At 41.8% G+C, this 18963-nt stretch overlaps 3 protein-coding genes across 25 annotated transcripts in view; all 3 read left to right on the top strand.

The window, feature by feature from the left end:
- The first annotated feature begins 289 nt into the window (after window positions 1-289).
- On the top strand, window positions 290-3543 carry rpl31 (ribosomal protein L31). Its single transcript, XM_037090390.1, has 5 exons — window positions 290-347; window positions 872-975; window positions 1387-1512; window positions 3275-3387; window positions 3471-3543. The coding sequence occupies exons 2-5, from the start codon at window positions 872-874 to the stop codon at window positions 3500-3502; spliced, it is 375 nt and encodes a 124-aa protein (XP_036946285.1). The 5' UTR covers window positions 290-347; the 3' UTR covers window positions 3503-3543.
- Window positions 3544-4463: 920 nt separating this feature from the next.
- Window positions 4464-8989, top strand: chst10 (carbohydrate sulfotransferase 10). Its single transcript, XM_037090589.1, has 6 exons — window positions 4464-4597; window positions 5051-5194; window positions 5282-5391; window positions 5543-5768; window positions 6008-6113; window positions 7207-8989. Exons 2-6 carry the CDS (start codon window positions 5089-5091, stop codon window positions 7757-7759), a joined length of 1101 nt encoding a protein of 366 aa, XP_036946484.1. The 5' UTR covers window positions 4464-4597; window positions 5051-5088; the 3' UTR covers window positions 7760-8989.
- Window positions 8990-12702: 3713 nt separating this feature from the next.
- Window positions 12703-18963, top strand: part of LOC119015030 (mitogen-activated protein kinase kinase kinase kinase 4-like) — a 40554-nt gene continuing 34293 nt past the window's right edge. For 5 of the 23 annotated variants that reach the window (XM_037090577.1, XM_037090581.1, XM_037090569.1 and 2 more), the window contains exons 1-2: window positions 12704-12998; window positions 13350-13415. In XM_037090577.1, the coding sequence (XP_036946472.1) occupies window positions 12942-12998; window positions 13350-13415 (123 nt within the window). In that variant the 5' untranslated portion in view covers window positions 12704-12941. Of the gene's footprint in view, window positions 12999-13349; window positions 13416-18963 lie in introns of all 23 variants that reach the window. The other 18 variants (XM_037090575.1, XM_037090580.1, XM_037090564.1 and 15 more) reach the window with 6 other exon arrangements.

Genomic DNA, 18963 nt, shown 5'->3' with positions numbered 1-18963 from the left:
CCCATCTTATAATCTTCATCATATAATCACCACACTTTAGGCATCTAGTATAGGTGATCAAAAGAAAACCAAGTACGACATACTTTATACTATACATAGTGTTAAACAAAAGAAACTGACAGAGGTATACATGTTGCAAAGTCCCCATCATAGCATAATCGTTCTAAAAGTACAATAAATTATCTTAATACCAAGGTAATACCAGGTAATACCAAGTAATACCAAGAGGAACCGCTACTCGTACATTTGTTGCTGACGAACATCATATAAAACGGACCGGTTTCCTTTACCCACAATCCTGCGCCTTAGATCCGTCCTTCCGACTTCCGTCTCAACTACGAGCCGAAGTGAGTATTGTTGTCGGGGATTATATTTCTACAATCTAACGCCATCCCGCCTTATTAACCCCACAATTGACACCACCCATAGTCAATACATTTATAATAGTGTTACTTTGTCGTTAATATAAGCTTTTTGGTGAGTTGGGACATCTTCAAAGATAGTTAAAAGCGGTGAATGGTAGCGTTGAACCGAGCGCCGGGCTTCATATTGCCCGGCTGTGAAGCGCTCACATTTTGCATGAGCAAGAAAAGACGTAGTGTGACATAGCTTGTAACATAAAGCACTCGCACTTGACTAAATTGCTGTTTTAATCTAAGCCCTATTTATCCCCTTGGTTAGCCCGCAGGTTAGCTTGCGTTGAATTGTGTTACAGCGAGCAAGCTTTGTGCTAACGTTGGGTGTCAGTGTATCAGAAAATGTGGCTTGTTTCTGCTAGCAAAGTAGCTGGTGGTGGTGGGTTTTTTTTCCTGAGCTAATAAGTGACTTTGTAAAATATGCTCAAGAAGTAATGCAAGTTTGTTGTTACTAGATGGCCCCCACCAAGAAAGGAGAGAAAAAGAAGGGGCGCTCAGCCATCAACGAGGTTGTGACCAGAGAGTACACCATCAACATCCACAAGCGCATCCATGGAATGTAAGTACAGCACGGACACTGACGGCTCTGGAGATACCTGATTCAGGGACATCGCTGCACAGCTGTTGATGTTTAAAGATGGCGTTATAGACTTCTAATCAAGAATTGTTCCGTTATTTCTTCTCACATCTTTTAATTGAGTTTCATACCTGTCATATGTGGGTATTTACTCGTGTTACTAAGTGATTTCAATGCAAAAATATGGCTAGCAGTGCTGCTAGCATAGTTGGTGTCGTCAAGAGTTGGGTGTTTCACAGCAGCCTGAGTCCTTGAGAGTAGAGTAGTATAGACTTTAGTGTGCATACAGCTCAGGCCACAAGTGTTAGATATTGTTGGATGGATTGCAAAATGATTGTTAGCATTGGAGGGGTTGCCTTCTGTATCATTAACGGCCTCGTCTCCCCCCTGCAGTGGTTTCAAGAAAAGGGCTCCCCGCGCCATCAAGGAGATCCGCAAGTTCGCCGTGAAGGAGATGGGAACCCCCGATGTCCGCATTGACACTCGCCTCAACAAGGCAGTGTGGAGCAAGGGTGTCAGGTGAGACGATGCACTGTCAACACACGCATCTTGAAGGAGAGTGTGCAGAGTTTCTGTCAGATGGCGTAATATAGCAGAAATGTGTATTTTTGTTGGAGCCATCGCCTGAACTAAAGCGTTTTTCCTTTTTATACACAATGTAAGTTGCAGTTTGAAGTGTGTAGCACTGTCAGTAAGAATCCATTGACTTTTAATGTCGTATTCTGGTTCTTAGGGTATTTAAAACTATTTCTTTTAAATTGGATTAATTAGAGGAGTCAAGTTCTTCCATGTGAAAGTCCACATCTTGATGTTAAAGTCTTTAAGTGAAATTCTGTTTCATTTTAGTTTCTCACCTAATACGGTCACATAACCTGTTGAGAAAATGTAGATTAAGGTAATTCTAGTATAGAGGTAAGATCTTTAGCCCGAGCCCGACCCGGCCCGAAATTCGGGTCGGGTCGGGCCTAAAATGTCAATCATTACGTTCGGGTCGGGTCGGGCTCGGGCTTCTCTCTCGCTGACTTTTTTTTAAATAAATATATGTTTATAAAAATGTATACTAAAACGATGTGTGGATACTAAACTAAGGAATACTTGTTGTAAATAAATAATTTGGATAAAACAGAGAAGGCGGCGCTGTAAGGTAATTGCTATATAACTACTACTAAACAGGAGGCGCAGAGCAAGAGCACGATTTGCGCACGGCTTTGCGGACATTTCGTGAACGTAATCTTGAAATTTCGGGTTTGCTTCGGGCTCGGGCCTGCAAATCAAGTTAATTGGTCGGGCTCGGGCTGGGTCGGGCTTTAATGCCTGCGGGCCTGGGTCGGGTCGGGCTGGATTTTTTAGGCCCGATCTTACCTCTATTCTAGTAACCATATTCCTATGGTGACCTGCCTCTCCAAGTGTAGCTGCAGACATCCTGATTTAAGCAGTGACTGTGCTATAGTAATGTCTGTGCCACATGAAGGTCCAACATGTGGTTTGAGAAATTCTGCCCTCAGCTTGCACAACACAAAAAAATATAACTGAGAAAAAAGCATGTGTAACTGTATGCTTGTAATTGATGTGTAAATCGTTGGTGACTATTGTGAGATGAAAATGTTAAATTGGCTCAAACATGAAGTGCCCTCTGTACACCCAACAATTTTATAGAAATCAAAAATCCTCTAATTCTGTGCTGATGGTGGAAGGACTAAGTGACAGGTCCTGTTACTATGAGTGAAATGTTGTAAGCCCTTTATTCTCTTCAGTACTGTCAGGAAGGGGAAAAGACATGAGAAATGACAATGCTACCCAGCTGTCTGAATATATCGGATTATTTGATTAATTAGTCTTTAAAATGTCAAACACATTGTGAAAAATTCTCATCACAATTTCCCAGGCTGAACATGATGTCTTCTGGCTTCTTTTGTCTATCTTTTAGTTCAGAAGCTAAAGATTCTTCATTTACTAACAAAATGACAAAGAAAAGCAACACATCCTCTAAACTGAAGAAGCTGGAGCCAGAAAATGTTTGACATTTTTATGTGGACAAATGACTGAAACAATTAGATTATCAAAATAGTCTGGGATTAATTAATTTTTGGTTTCTTAATCAACCAGTTCATAGACCAGTTATTGCAGCCCTGTTAAAGTGTATAAATATTTTGACAAATACTCTGACATGAACGTGAAGTTGGAGCCATGACAAATCTGCTGATCGGTGCATAGATGTGAAATCATGTCTAGTGGTTTGAATTTAGTAAATATTGTAACCATGTTAACATCTGTTGTGCAGGAACGTGCCATACAGGATGCGCGTACGCCTGTCAAGGAAGCGTAATGAGGACGAGGACTCTCCCAACAAACTGTACACCCTGGTCACATACGTTCCTGTCACCACATGCAAAGGTAAATATGGAACTCACTCATGTTGCCATTCACCAATTGAAGCAATAAACATTTCACTAATTGTTTCCCTCTTTTTCCTACAGGTCTGCAGACAGTCAATGTTGATGAAAACTAAATTTGTTCCCTCTGCGAGTGGAATAAATGAAATAAAATGAACTTTTGTCTTCTGTCTTTATTTCTGCTTCTGCTCTTAACTGAAGGTCATTTACTTGTCTTGAATTTAGATTCATGTTTATAATGATTGCAGGGATTGTATATGAACACAGCTCCAAGGCCCAAATTACTCAATGCACCAAGTATTGATGTTTTAGTGTAAACCTGCTCGTCATCAGTCTGATAAATTCTAAATGCAATCACAGTCCTTGCAAACAGATACTGTTTGTAATGACATGTTTGAGACTGCAATTTTACTGCTTCCACCATTTTGCAGTGAGTGCTACAGGAATGCAGGCAGATCTTGTCTCTATGGCAAAGAAATATCTTGTTATAATATTGTCAGACAGTGATGGTGCTGTCTTGGTACCTAATTGTCTGTATCCCATCCATAAAACAGTAGGGGATGCTATTTGATTTGATATATATATAAGTACACAAATGGGCTGGCAGCTTTGCTCCCTCATTGAAATCTTCCAGTCATGTGGAAAATTATGAAATGTAGTCATATATTCTACTTACTTGCACTGCAACAATCATGAGTTGCATTTGACCCACTGTATTTGGATATGCTGTCATTATTACAAAAATGAAAGGATTGCATCTGATTCTCAAGCACATTATTTTAATGGAAAGAAAAGTGAAGTTCTAATGCCTAAATGGTGTGGCCCACAAACGGCTATCTAACGTTTACATGATAATCACTGAAACCTTTCTGGGATTGACTAATTAAAATGAAAATATGGCCATTTTTCTTATTGGAATCACTATTTCTGCAGTCTTAAGTATTCTGGTATGATCAGATGGTATCATGAAGTTACTGCTATGAATTAAAACATCTGGGTAAGCCTCATACAGAGTTTGTTGTGGTGGCTGTCCCTTTAAATGTTCGTTGCTGCAGTGCAGTCAATAGGGGGCGCTGCTCGTTTATTAGTAGTCGGATGTTGTGTTGTGGGGAACAGGGAGGCAGGAGCGGGATAGACGCGACGCGATGGCATCGTCCAGCATTTCTTCCAGAGTTTGTCCAGCTGTAAATTAGCTGTAACTGAACAAGAAGGTCAGTCACGGTGTTGCTTTAGCGCTGTGTCGGTTTCCAAGTATTGAATTGACCAACGAGAAAAATTAACGCAGGCACTGTTGAAGTTGTCTTCTTCATGACTAACGGTACTCACTGTAGTGGAGACAGGTGTGGCTAGCTGGCTGGCTAACTAACTGACCAGCTAGCTAGCTAGCTTAACTTCAGTTATTTGGATACGTTGATGCTAGTCGTTGGTAGCTAAACATATACAGCATACACTTAGTAGCTAATCAATGACACCTCTCCAGCTAACTCACAGCGCTATATTAACTTAACACGCTGGTAATGCTATCTTGGTTAGGTGTTATCGTAGTTTAGCTCGTTGATAAAGGGCTTTTGTAGACGGTGGTTAACATTAGTGTTGTCAGCAGATATTTAAGCTAACAGCTAGCTCGTCCAGAACAGTCTTCAGTCAGCTGCCTGTGTGTCCAGGTGGGAGCGCCGCACAGTGTTTCCATGGCCGTCGGCTGATGGGCGAAGCGATGCGGCACCACTGGCTGCTCCTCGGGGCTTGCGGCTGGGTGCTGCTCATCCTGATGTTTGTCAGCAAGTTCATCAGCTTCAGAGCTGTGGATGGTAAGCTGTCAGTTCGCATGCTCATCACAAAAAGCGGGACAGTTGTATGGGTTCATGTGATAAGCCCAGTGTTATATGTGTTTCCAGATTATGGCGAGAGGGCTGGTGGTCAGAGTTGGACAGTGCCAGGAACGAAGGTGGTTAAACCCATTTCGGTTTCCAACCCAGAAAAACCAGCTCCAAAGCCATCTGATCAGGTGACTAATGCAGCGTGTTACCAGATGTCCTCCACCCCTGACTCAATTTGAAATGATCACTTTTCTTCTATACAGTCAGATGAAAAACTAAGCTACCAGTCACATTAGTATTTTGTGTGTGTGTGTGTGTGTGTGTGTGTGAATGTTTCAGCCCTCGGCCATACCAACAATATCGGACTGGCAGTCTGTTTCTGAGAGGCGAATCGACTTGCTCTCTACTGTATGCAAGAACAGCAGCCTCAGGAATTTGACCCACGTATCCATCAGCAAGTTTGTCCTGGACCGCATATTTGTCTGCGACAAACACAAGATCTTGTTCTGCCAGACACCGAAAGTGGGAAATACCCAGTGGAAGAAGGTCCTAATTGTGCTCAATGGTAAATATGGGGCTCTGCACATGTTGACTCTACTGCCAGTTATTTCCCTCAGTACTGCTGTGTTCCCTGCAAATTTCTCCCAAGGGGGATCAATAAATGAACACCTTAATCGCAATCTGATCTTAACAAGGATTATCTGATAAATACCATTTGAAAACATGAGGTTGTAGTGTTGACTCATCTTCTTCTTGTTTAATTAGAAAACTTGGTTGATGTCTTGTGTTGTTCACATTTGGCAGGAGCGTTCCCCACAGTGGAGGAGATCCCAGAAAACCTTGTTCACGATCACGAGAAGAACGGCCTGCCCCGTCTCTCTTCACTCACGCCGCAGGAAATTACTCACAGGTTGGTGTGGAGCCGCTGTGATTAATGTGTACTGTTGGCTGGATGACAGTTGCTGATGAAGCGTCAACCTTTGGCTAACTGTATAATCCATTGCAAGGCAGCGCTGCAAATAAGGATTGTTTTCATTTATTTATTTATTTTTTTAAATAGGCCTAATCCCACACGTATCTGTGTATTTTTGTAAAAAAAGCCACACATAGCCATTCACATCCACTGGGCATGGGTGTACCGGTCTAAACAAGATGCAGATGTTAGACTTTCTACAACTGGTTGCATAGTTACAGAAAAATTTGTAAGTGGTGTTTGTTTCCTTCATTTAGTTCATATTTTACAGGTATCAGGGCTGGTTCTTACGCAATGTATCCTGGAAACGGGACAAAATGATGAGGCTGTGAAATGTTACTGCTCTTCACAGAATTCACCTGGATATTTCTATTATTTTTATCAAAACTTCATCAGCTGCTGTTTTTTTCTCTTTCCATCTCTGTGTTTTAATGTATGTTTATCTTCCTCTAAATTTGACTATTTAACATCCATTCTGTCAATGTGAAAATGTAATTCTCCACAATGTAATTACACATAATCCAAGTTTACTTTTACCAGTGATGCTACATACACCGGTAAGGCCCAGTTAGAAACTTCCAAAAATCTCTGTTTCTGTCCGGCCTGATATGAACCATGACGTTTCTGAATATTTCACCCAGGAACGAGTTTTCCATAAGCTTTTCAGTGAACTTGAACACTGTTGAGGTGTGTTCAAAGGCTAAAATGCAAAGAAAAAGCTTTGTTTAAAAAAAAAAAAATACCTGTGTGGAAAGAACCTTGAATCGGCCAGTTATTTTCACAATTCCTTGTTTGATTTATAAAATGTCAAACAATGTAAAAAATGTTCATTTCAGATTCCCAGAGCCCAAACTGATGTTTTCAAATTGCTTATGTCTAATCAACAGCCCAAAACCAAAGAATAAAAAAATTCAGTAAGCCTTCATCTTTTGCTTGGAAAACCGACTGAAACGATGAATCGATTGTCAAAACAGTTGGCAACTAATTTTCTTTCAGCTGACTGACCGACCAAACATTTGTGTCCCCACAGATTGAGCACTTACTTCAAGTTCTTCATCGTGAGAGATCCCTTTGAGCGCCTGATTTCCGCATTCAAGGACAAGTTTGTGAAGAACCCTCGCTTTGAGCCTTGGTACAAGCATGACATCGCTCCAGCCATCATCCGTAAGTATCGCAAGAGCCATCGTGACAGCGACCATTCGGCCTCGGGCCTGCACTTTGAGGACTTTGTCCGGTACTTGGGCGACGTGGAGGGGCGCCGCCGCATGGACCGGCAGTTCGGCGAGCACATCATTCACTGGGTGACGTATGCGGACTTGTGCGCACCATGCGAGATACACTACAGCGCAGTGGGCCACCACGAGACACTGGAGCAAGACGCCCCGTACATCCTCAAAGCAGCGGGCATCGATCAGCTGGTGTCGTACCCCGCCATCCCTCCAGGCATCACCCGCTACAACAGGACCAAGGTGGAGCACTACTTCTCAGGCATCAGCAAGCGGGACGTCAGGCGTCTCTACGCACGTTACCAGGGCGATTTCCAGCTGTTTGGTTACCCGAGCCCAGACTTTCTACTGAACTAAAATGATTAACACTGACTAAAAACTGACCTGTTTTTCATATAAAATCCTCTCAACATCTTTGACTTACTGAGACGGAGGTGTATCGTAGCTGACTGACATGCCTAAAAGGCTGGTTTGCAGTAGATTGCTCACTGTTACGTATTTGCACTGACTGAAAAGCGCTGCCTATTAACACTATTTATGAAAGAGAAGCTGTAAGCGTGCTGTTAGCAAACCTATAGGGTCACCATACGCTGAAGGGAGACAGAAAGTGTTGCTGCAAAAGGTGCCATGTCAGTGCCGGCCACACAGTCGCATTATGAGATTCAGCAGAGTTTACTGGTTTGTGTGGGGGGGAAAAGGTCAATATAAAGATCAAATACAGGTACAGTTCAAATTGAGACACGTGTCATCTTTATATTTAATGTTTATGACTTAATTATCCTCATGTCTGGGGTATACTCTGTAATGCCAGGGATACAGGCCCGTTAACCTGTAATGTAGCTATTATACTACACTGTATGGATAATCAGTTTAATGATTCATCACGTCGAGGAAAGCTGTGGACAGAGCTACATGTTTTGACATGTCATTGTGTCTTTCCTGTACTCCTTCCTGTCATACTAGATGTTGGCGAGGACCATCTGTATCAGGAATGCTCCCATTTTTGTACAAGGAGAGTAAAGTTGAGGAAGAATAAGAATATAACAGGAACTGATTGAAAAATGACAGTTTTCATTTAAGTTTTTTAGAGCTACAAATCTGTTAGCTTTTTACAGTTTTTGCCATTTTGGCTTCATGCAAGGCGTATTGATATCTCACAAGACAGTAATTTACTTTTCAAATGTCATGGATTGGCATCAAAAATGAAAACAAACAACAACTTTGGTGATGCCCTGATCCATATCGTAGCCATTGTTCTGATTTGTTCTGTACTTAAACTGACAAAAAGTGCTTGTGAATGCATTTATTTAGCTGATAACTGCGCTGGGACAATGAAGGAAACTGGCACTGTATTTTAAAGGGTCATTTTTCTATCAGAAATGTACTGTGTAAATGTTCTTAACATGACTTGCGACTCAACATTTGTATTACATGTTGCTATTTATAATATTAACCTGCTGACGGGTGGTGCAAACGGTGTCTCAGTTGTAAGACGGTACTGCCTCCATGCACCCACCTGGTGACCTTTTGGATGGGTGGTCATAATACAAGAGCTAGTTAGTAATAAAGTTCCATGTGAAAAAAAAAGTGCTCTTAATTTGCTGCTTTTTGTTAGCAGTGAGAATACAGGATTCATAAAGGCTTCATTGGTATACATGTGTGAGTTTGCATTAGGGCTGGGCATTTATATATTTATATTTTTAATTATTACAATATTTATTTTGCTGGTTTGCATTCAAGGCAAAATGACAAAAATCCACAGCGCTAGAAAAGAAATATAAAATGAATCAAACTGTGGCATTAAAATTGAAAATACAAAGTGAATTGTGGATTTGGGGAGTTGTGACTCAGGGCTGTGCAATAGGGCCTTAAAATTCATTTTGGAATATTTGTAGACTGTATCACAATACATAATATATGTATCAATTATTTTGTAGGGATGACCATTGGTACTTAAAATATCAACACAATATGTTTGACAAATAATCATCAGTAATGAGGATATAGTGACTAAGTGGACAAAGGCAAGTACGAGAATAAGAACAGTGTAATGAAAATGATATAGTGTTGATGTCAACTATTAAATTATTCACCTACCATCCAGATAGTAGCGGTGATACTGTATACCTCACTAAATTGGTTCTAGTAAATTTTTTATTTTTTTTCCAATCAGGGAAAACAAGACACTTTGCACCATTTCCTGACATTTCATACACCAAACAGCTAATAGATTAAGAAAACAAGCAACAGATGAATAGACAATAAAAAAAAACAGTCATTGATTGCAGCCCAAGAAACTGAATGTGAGCACTGAAAAGGAGCAGTTAACCCACTGTATATCACATCCTGTTGCGATCAGTTTAAATCTGTGCTGTGCGTGTTGCTGCAATGCTATCAAGTATCCCCAAGGTGGCAGTAAAACATTCAAAATACCACTGCTCTGTAAAGAGGCCACAATCTGTGGAACTAGTGGATAAATGTCATCACGATTGACACTTGAACCATATGAATAAGGGCAAAATAATGACTTCACAGCCACATGTCGGCAACAAACATCTCAAGGCGACGCGGGGTGGAACAGGAATGACATCACCAGGGTCATCTGTATGAGCTTTGCATCACGGCGGGTGGATTTAAGTTGATTTACGGAGCTTAAGCGTTAGTTAAGTGTCAGGAGTATTACGCTTAGTGCCCCGAGTGAGGCTTTGTGCTTCTGTGTTCTTGCGTGTACGTGTGTGTTATGTATGGTTACCTCTCTCGCCCTGTCTGACTGGTTCGTCCCGTCCTGTCGTTTGAATGTTGGTTAGAAGTTTGTTTAAGCAAAAGATTAGCTCTTGCTGTCTGAGAGTGGTGATAAATAACTGAGGCTGCGGCTGAACATTTGCCCTCGAGGGCTGTGAGGTGCTGGGAGAGTGCCACTGGGTTTCAAACAGCCCTCTGTTTATGTGACCACGTCCAGAATATAATTTATTACCACCATATGCTATTTCATAAACACCATACTAAAAGAAAGTGCAGAAATGAACATTAGATCAACGAGGTGATCAAGCGGGTGCATTGCTGACAGGCCTTTTTAAAGGATAAGTTCACCTAAAAATATAAATTTTGTGATTAACAAGTCATGCCTGAGCTGATGTAAAGCCAAGTGAAGTGTCATGGTCCACAAAACATTTCTGGAGCTTCACAGCAAATATGAAATGGTTCAGTAAAGCTCATCAAGTGTAATCCAAGTCTCCGATGCCCTACGATCGCAAATGTATTAAAAAGGCGTTATTTACGGTCTTTATTTACACTATATACACATTTTTAAGCGATTACCTTAATGTTGCTGCTGACCTAAGCCCTGAGATACCACTTTACTTGGCAGCTTTGCAATAACAATAAAATTTAGGCTTAAAAATGTAAAAATCAGTTTGTGCTCTATAGACTTTAACACACTGGACGAACTGTATGGACCCATTTTTCGTCTTTTCTGTTGCTTTTAAGGTTTTTTTGTTTGTTTTTAAATCCCCATCTGCTTTAGTTGCTGCAACACTGTCTTGCTGTGAGGATCCAAAAGATTTTGTGTACTCAAAACTTCCCACTACTTTACATCAGGATGGAGGTGAAAAGATGATGACTGTTTTTTTTTTTTTTTTTTTTCATTTCCTTAAGAATTCAGCATCCTATACATTAATTTGCCTGGTGGGAAGCTGAGGCTAGAGACTGTCTGCTCGGATTAATCTCCAACCAATTGAATATTATGAAGGAGGTAATTATTACAAATCTGCACAGAGAGTGATGCAAAACATCCCTGGCAAAACACTCAAAATAAAATCATGTTTGGATCTTTTTTCGTTTTTTTTTTCTTCTTTTTTTTTTAACTCAGTTTGAAGAGGGTACACAGTGAGCGCTCTCATATCATAAGCCAGTATAATGAAGTGATTTTATTTGTTCCTTCTGTCCCACGCTCCTCCCTGGAGTCCACTTCGGGAAACCAATGCACTAACATACCCAACATCACTTCTCAGATTGCTCACTTGCCACACCCATGATTACCAATATTGACAGTGAAGTCGAACATGCGCATGTCCATGAGGATGCTGTGCGGAGGGGAGGATGAGGTGGAGGAGGGGGGGCTCCTGTCCTCCTGTCTGGCTCTATTTGTCTCAGCGGCCCTCCTGCTGGTGCGACTGTATATATGAAAACACGCGGGGCGGTGTGCAGGTGATGAGCAGAGTCCGTGTGCAGGGTGCATGAAAGAATCACCTCCGTGTCCACGCTTTTATGCTTCGAGGCCCAGCCCTTTTTTTTTTCCTTTTCTGCGTGAAGCCGACCGGCTTCCTGTGTTTGTGCGGTTCTCAGTCGAGGCTGCGTCAAGTCAGACCGGAGAGGGCAGGAGAAAAGCGGAAACCGAGGGGGTTTACTTTCAACATAAAACGTACTCGGAAGGAAAAACAACAACTGCAATTCCTTTTGTTTTATAGAAAACCAGCTGACACACATTTAAGGAGACTGATCCCAGACATGTGCAGTCATTGTGCTTGTATCCATGAGAATAGGCTATAACTGCGAACTGTCAAAGACCAACCACCTTCACATAAGTATTTGTAGACTTACATTTGATATTTTTTCTAACATTTTATTCTTAGAATTTTGAGGTGCCGGAATATAAATATAGCTACTTTATACTCCAATACATTTATCCGAGAGCTGTAATTCCTAAATGATTGACGGATTCAGGTTGGCTTCGCGAAGTACAATAAAGAATGTAAATATACCAGTAAGTAATGCTTACAGGTTCATACACCATCGATTGTAATTCAGAAATGTAACGTACAAAACACTCAGCCAGTTGGCTCTTCTGCAAACTGAGTACTTTTACTTTTGTTCCTTTAATGATAGTTTGTTGAATAATAATGCACTTTTATTAAGTGTAATTTTTCGGAACCTTTAGTTGATAATAGATATGTTTGTCCTGCAGTATTATCAGGCCGGCAGTTGTAAATTGTGTGTTTGTTATAAATAAAGATTCTTCTTCTTCTTCTTCTTCTTCATCATCATCATCTTCGTCTTCGTGTTCTTCTTCTTCTATCTCAACTTAAGTTAAAGGTCTGAGTACTTCTTCCACTACTGATTAATGAAAGCACACTTTCATGAGACATTACATTGCTTATAAAAAACAAACAAATAAACACACAAAAAAAACCCCAAACCAAATAAATAGTTGTTTGTTTAGGGATACTATGCATCTCAGTGTTTCGAAAAACCATACAGGGCCATCGGCGAGGCTTTTACGCTGAAACGCCTCGGCGGAAGTTGACGTCTTCGCTCGCGCTTCACGCCAGTGGCACGAGCTGGGAGAGAGCGGACAGGGAGCCCGCTGCTGCCACCTCAACATGGAGTAGGGAGCTCCCAGCATTCGCTGCTAAGAAGCAGAGTCCACAGAGCGGAATACGCGACGGCCTCTGTCTCGTTTGCACGCCGAAGTCCCCTCCAATGATACAGCGGCAGTTGTTTTTTGTTCACGCAAAGGAAAGCTCGGCTTTTTACTTGAAAGATGGCGAACGACTCTCCGGCTAAAAGTCTAGTAGACATAGACTTGGCTTCATTGCGGGTGAGTGCTGCCGAACCGAGCTTGTGTTTTTTTTTTTTTTGCTCGTTGCTGTCTTTTATTTCACATTGCTCGACCCAACGCAAGGTCCCTCGGTCGGACTAGCGTTGGCGAGATTTACCCCGCTCTCCAGTGTCCCTTCTTGTTAGAGCCGAAGTATTGAAAATGACCGCTGAGCCATAGCGAGGTGTTGCCAGTGTCTGGTTTTCCTTTGTTCGAGATGCATTTGGCATGTAGGGTAGACCAGGGCGCAACAGCTGGCTCACACTGGACAATGTTGTGTGTAAAAGCAAGAAAATATGAACACTGCTGTTTATTTACCCTCAATCGCCCTTCTGTCTTTTTTCTTTACAGGATCCAGCTGGGATATTTGAATTGGTGGAGGTGGTTGGAAATGGCACCTATGGACAAGTATACAAGGTTGGTTGGAGGCGCAGTGCATGGCCTGTCCTGTTTTCACAGTGCTCAGTGTGTTTTTGCTCCCCTCATCAAGCCTGGGAACAATGGAAATGACAGCGAAAAGACCCGTCTTTTTAAAAATGCTGCCATCAGGCCACATCACAAGCAAAAGTAAATGAGGGAGATTGTAATGGTGTTCCTGGAAATAGTAGCTTGTTTTGGTCTCAGTCTGATCAGGGTGTTATTCAGCAGGGAGGTTAGTGTAAAGAGTGAATCAGACCGTCTACAGTCTGATGCATCACCGATCTTACATCACCTGCCTTACTGAAAAGTAGGTAAGGAGGCGAGGATGGAGAAACGGTGTCTGTCATAATCCTGCTGGCCTCGTGTCTCTCTGTCTGCAGCTCATTCTTCTTTTCTTTCTTTGACAAAACCTGATCTCATGCCCTGCTCAAATCAGGACTCTTTTTCAGCTCAGCGGATGGGAATCCAACATCTCTGGGCCATCTGCTCTCTGTGTCACATTTCTCTGTAGAAAATGAACATTGCGGCCGTCGAAAGGCATCGCCAAAGATAGAGAGAGAGAGACGGCGAATGCAGAAGTGGAAGATGTGGTCAGTCTGTTTAAAGGGAATGGCCTTGGATTAGAGAGAGACATCCTTTCCCAGCCTATTAATGTTGTAATGGGCCTCCTTGTGTTGTTATTGCTGCAGCTAGCGAGTCAGTGGAGGCTCCATTTTGTTGCCTGCTGCCACACTCCTCCTTCATGACATTTAACCACATACCTATACGTTGAGCAGACATCTAGTTTCCCAAGGCGCAGACTGTTCATAGGCTAGCCAAAAAAAAGAAATGATACATCCATTTGCTTGTGCACTAAGCAGCGAGCTAAGCTGTGCATTTAATTCTGACAGCCTACAGTGCTCCAGTGACCTGCATTCAATCCCCTAGTGCAGTGAACTTCCAGGTTACCCCCCTCCACCCCCTGCATGTGCCTCAATTCCCAGAGCGAACCCATCTGTGTGCATGCGCTCATATGATCGCCCCACCTGAAACGAGCCCTCGTGGAGAGAAGGAGCGTATGATTGTCATTAGGAAAGTGTGAGGCTTGCGTGCTATCTTCCCACCAGATGGTTCTGAGCCGGGCGCATGGGACAGAGAATTACTGCTTCTCCGCTTTTTTTGTCCAGTTTAATCTCTCGCTCCATTCACTGTCCAATGCTAATTCTATTTGCGAGTGCCGCTGTGTGGGAATGGAGCTCGTACAAGAGAGGGCCTGTCAGATTAGCCTGCAGTTGACACAAAGACACGGCCGTAAACAGCCCGCATGAGATAAGCCAGACTGTCTATACCAAAGTGGAGCCCAACGCTGCAGTAGCCTCTTTTTCGATCGGTGCATTGACTGTCATGTTAACCAGTTGAATGAGCATGTGGCCTGTGAGCATGTGCAGTGGGAGTGTGGTGGTGGTGGTGGTGGTGGTGGTGGAGGGAGAGAGGGGGGGCGGCTGCAACTGGTAGAAGAGCAGCTGTCCAGTTCCAGACAGAACCTGCCCCACCACTCTCACAAAGCTGAGTTTGTCTCCTCGTTCTTTGGGTCTCTCTCAGTCCGTCAGTCAGTCGGATCCATAGAAAGGAGGAGTTTGTCCGCAGGGTTTCAAAACACCAACCGACTGAATAATCACAGCAGCCCCCCAACTGAAAACGGGGTGGAGTTTCTTTTCCCTCTGAGGGCTTTTTTTCTGCTTTGTCAAGCACTTGGTCACAGACTGCAAGGCCCTTTTAGAAAACACAATGTGACCAACGTTCTTTACTCTTTGATTTGTGGTGACTTTTGATTCCTTTGAGGCATTTGCCTTTGACTTTTTTGTCATTTAAGGTGGACTGTAGAGAGTAGAGTGGCTAATCTTGATAAATATTGAGTTTAAAGTTAGTTTTCACAACAGTGTATATGTTTTCATTTATTTCTTCCCCTTCTGACTCTTCCAATAAGCCAATTATAATGTATTAATCAGTTAATGTGAGGTGATATTAAGGGTTATTGCTTTTTCATAGAAACCTCTATGATACTATTTAGAAAAGCTGTTTTGCAAGCTTTTTTGTTTCATAGCTGCAGTTTAAACTGTATGGTCAGATCTGTAATCTTCTTCAGTTATCCTTTAATCAGAGAGTTCCTGATTTAAATCACAATTTTGATTATTGTCGACCATATTTTATCAAAACTTATTCTTCAACAGCGGGACTTTGGATAATTTTGTTGGATAGAGTTGGTAGAAAAACAAATGTGCTCCAATTTCACATATAGTATCAATATACGTCAAAAAACATGAAGCTATAGACCTGATTAAGACCTATCACTGCTGGCCTAGGATCAGATTCCACCTAAATCTGTTTCTGCATCTCTGCTGTGTTGCACTACTTGCAGCTTTCCGCAGAAAATTAAAGAACCGAGCTGATCTCTAAGACCCAAAAAGCCGTGTCAAGGTTCTTGTGTGCCGTGCTGTGCTGCTGGCTCTCCAGCTGGACTCTCTGCCAAGAGGGCAGCCGTTGCCCCTGGAGAGGTGCCAGATTACAGTCAACTTCTGAAAACGCAGCACAGCAGATTCTGACTGACGGCCATGATGAAAATGACGTTATGGGTTAAGAAAAAAAAATCCCTTTTTTAAATCACTTTATTTTGCTTTTGGCAGCCAGCTATACAGAATGGATGCTTGGAACTATTTACAGATTGAATGCACTGCTGGAGTACAGTCTTATAAATATAGAAGTGAGTGATCAGTTTGAAAGGTATTGTTATCGTATGCTTGTTCTGAAAACTAGGCCATCAAAAGAATCGATTTATTGCAATACCAGAATTTTAACCAGGTCATTTACATTTATGTATTTTTTGCCAGTGAAATGCTGCTGCATTGCTGAAATAAGAACCAAACTTAATTTCTCACATGGCGTCTGTAGCCATATTCCTCAGTTGTGTTTAAAGTGGCTCACAAGAATGGTGCAATAATCCAGCAGATGATTCATGTTGATAAAGTGGCCTCCATGTTTATTGTAAATAACTTTTCAGTGGACGCATTACGAGAGATGGATATTGCCCAGATCAGTCTAATTCCAATCACATAGTTCCAGTTTGATTTCAGCTTTGATTCAACATCAGCATTAAATTGATGCTCACAGTTTTACAAGATGTGAAGAAATTTCCTCACCAAAAGTTAATGGGGTCTCTTCTGGGCCAAGACCCAAGTTTCGTTGAAATCCCTTCAGTGGTGTTTTGTGTAATCCTGCTGACACACCAACCAACCAAAAAACAGACGAGGCTGAAAACATAACCTCCTTGGCAATGGTAAAAATAGAAAAACAGAAGCGCCTCTAAATGACAGCAAAATGCGTCTGAGACTCTCAGCATAGTTTTTAATTACATGACTGTTTTGGTGCAGACATTTATCCGTCAGTGTGGCAGATGGCCAGAGATTTACTTGCCAAATGGAAATATCTTTGATTCTGTATGCATCCACAGAAAAAGGAATGTATCAAAAAGACTTTATTTTTCAGCAGGAGATCATTGATTGATGCATTTATAGCCACACTCTTTGAAAGGACTGCTCTTGGACTGCACAAAGTGATTCTCTCCGAGTTTCTCTGCACTCTTTATCAGTTGGCACGGAACCAGCTGGCTCTCTGCACTTTCTCAGGTGCACTGTGGATATAGGAATGGAAAAAAAGGAGAGTAATGATAACTTAAAAAAAGACATAATTCCTGAAATTGTTTGTGGTATGCAGGGAAGATCCCCTCTGCTCTACAGAATTGCCATATATAGTCAGGCCTGAGGCACCAGGGGCCCTGCTGACCTGCCTCCCCGCCTGCTTTGCATCCATAGGGTGTGCCATGGCTGTGCCCACCAGAATTTTCATACTGTCTCATGTCCTTGTGTTACATTGAGCATGCATGTGTGTTTGTTCAATGGTTAGGATCTATGATGATTAGACTGTAGGCTGTACTTGGCACAATCACAGGCAGGGTCATGTGGCCAAATACTCAACAAAGCGCGAGCACCAAATGGAAAGATGATTCATATTTTATGTGGACATGCACTGCACTTACAGTAATAACACAAATATCCATCAGCAAGCTAATACGAGAGAACTTTACAGTATCTTTTGGCAGTTCAGCAGCCTTGTCCTCCATCTCCTTCCTTTGTTTTGTCCCTCAACTACAGGGGCAGCCTCGCCCCTGCCCTCAGGACAAGAAGCTCTGTCCTCAGGGGGGCTAGCAGCGCTGCCTGACGGGCTCAAGGGGTGGAGGCTGCTGCCGAGAAGGGAGCAGAACCTATCGTACAATCTGTTAAATGCCCACCGGTGCCATATGGTGCTGGGCGAGACTGGTGCTTACTTCAGGGCAGTGGTTACCAGTGATCAAAGCAGCAAAGTGCTTTGAATGTTTGTTCAGAAATTAAGAAACTGAGGATTGTGGGTTTTATAAAATAGGCTTGTGCTGAAATCTTTATGCATTTTTTAAACAAGTGAATGGTGCTCCAGGTTGCACTTCAATTCGGCGATGCCATGTATCAGCTCACTGTCGAGGGGGTGGGAGGTGATGTCTGACTACAGTTTAATCCTCATCGACCCCCGTGCCACCGCCTGAAGGTTATCCAGCCTCAGTCCTGTAACAGAGCGGGGTGGAGTTATTAAGCTGTCACTGTTAATGAACCAGAATTGGTCAGTCAGTATCAATATATGAAGTGCAGAAAAATCACCAGTCTTTTTGCTAATTTGTCTACTGTTTATTTTTAATGCTCACAAAGCAAAGAATTTTGGCAGGGATTCCTGAAATGTGGCAGATATTTTACTCTTGGATGATAAACTTTAATTTGAAAGTTGACATTTTCAACAGTAAATCAGATATTTCACTTGGTAACACATTGGTTTACAGATAATAATCCCAACTATTTTAATCAATATTGATGATAATATTTAACACAATTACTTATTGACTATGGAAACACCTATTTATTGAAAAAAAAAATGTTTTAATCATCGGTTACATTGAACTTTGATATAATTCAACTGGGAAAACAAATAAGAAAATTATTGTCCTATACCAGTAATTCTTGCAAGAAAACTTGTCCAGGGCAGCAACAATAGTTTTCATTTTTGGTTGTTCTGTCACTTATATTCTCAATTGATCATGTAGTTGCTTGGTCTAATAAATGAAAGAAAAGAGTGAAAAATTGAGTGAGTTTGGGCTTTTCTAAAAAAGAATAAATAAAATTGATGGGTGAACATCTGCCAGCCACTGAATAGTAAATCATTGTTTTGTGTCAACCAATTTCATAATGTAATAGCATTTGGCTGGTGGCTTTTGCTGATTTCCCACTCAGATAGGGGTGTACTGTAGCTCAACAAAAGCATCATTGTCTTGTGGGATACGTCACAAATAATCGTTTTATCTCAGTCATGTTGTTTACACAATCGTTGGAGGCCAAAATCGTAACTGGAAATGGATCTCTCAAGCCTTACTCTATTTGCCTACACATTTCAACAGACTTGAGGTTTCTGTATTTTTGTTGTAAATGAA

This window comes from Acanthopagrus latus, chromosome 24 (genome assembly GCF_904848185.1).
Source record: "Acanthopagrus latus isolate v.2019 chromosome 24, fAcaLat1.1, whole genome shotgun sequence".
Lineage (NCBI taxonomy): Eukaryota > Metazoa > Chordata > Actinopteri > Spariformes > Sparidae > Acanthopagrus > Acanthopagrus latus.
The sequence above is the reverse complement of the archived record's forward strand: the minus strand, read 5'-3'. Positions and strand labels throughout refer to the sequence as shown.

Bases quoted from the DNA above. Each gene is read 5' to 3' on its own strand.
- chst10 (XM_037090589.1), top strand. From the start codon at position 5,089: ATGGGCGAAGCGATGCGGCACCACTGGCTGCTCCTCGGGGCTTGCGGC. The intron at 5,392-5,542 runs GTGACTAATGCA...TGAATGTTTCAG, and splicing joins CTCCAAAGCCATCTGATCAG to CCCTCGGCCATACCAACAAT. The intron at 6,114-7,206 runs GTTGGTGTGGAG...GTGTCCCCACAG, and splicing joins CCGCAGGAAATTACTCACAG to ATTGAGCACTTACTTCAAGT.
- rpl31 (XM_037090390.1), top strand. From the start codon at position 872: ATGGCCCCCACCAAGAAAGGAGAGAAAAAGAAGGGGCGCTCAGCCATC. The intron at 976-1,386 runs GTAAGTACAGCA...TCCCCCCTGCAG, and splicing joins CACAAGCGCATCCATGGAAT to TGGTTTCAAGAAAAGGGCTC. The intron at 3,388-3,470 runs GTAAATATGGAA...TTTTTCCTACAG, and splicing joins TCCTGTCACCACATGCAAAG to GTCTGCAGACAGTCAATGTT.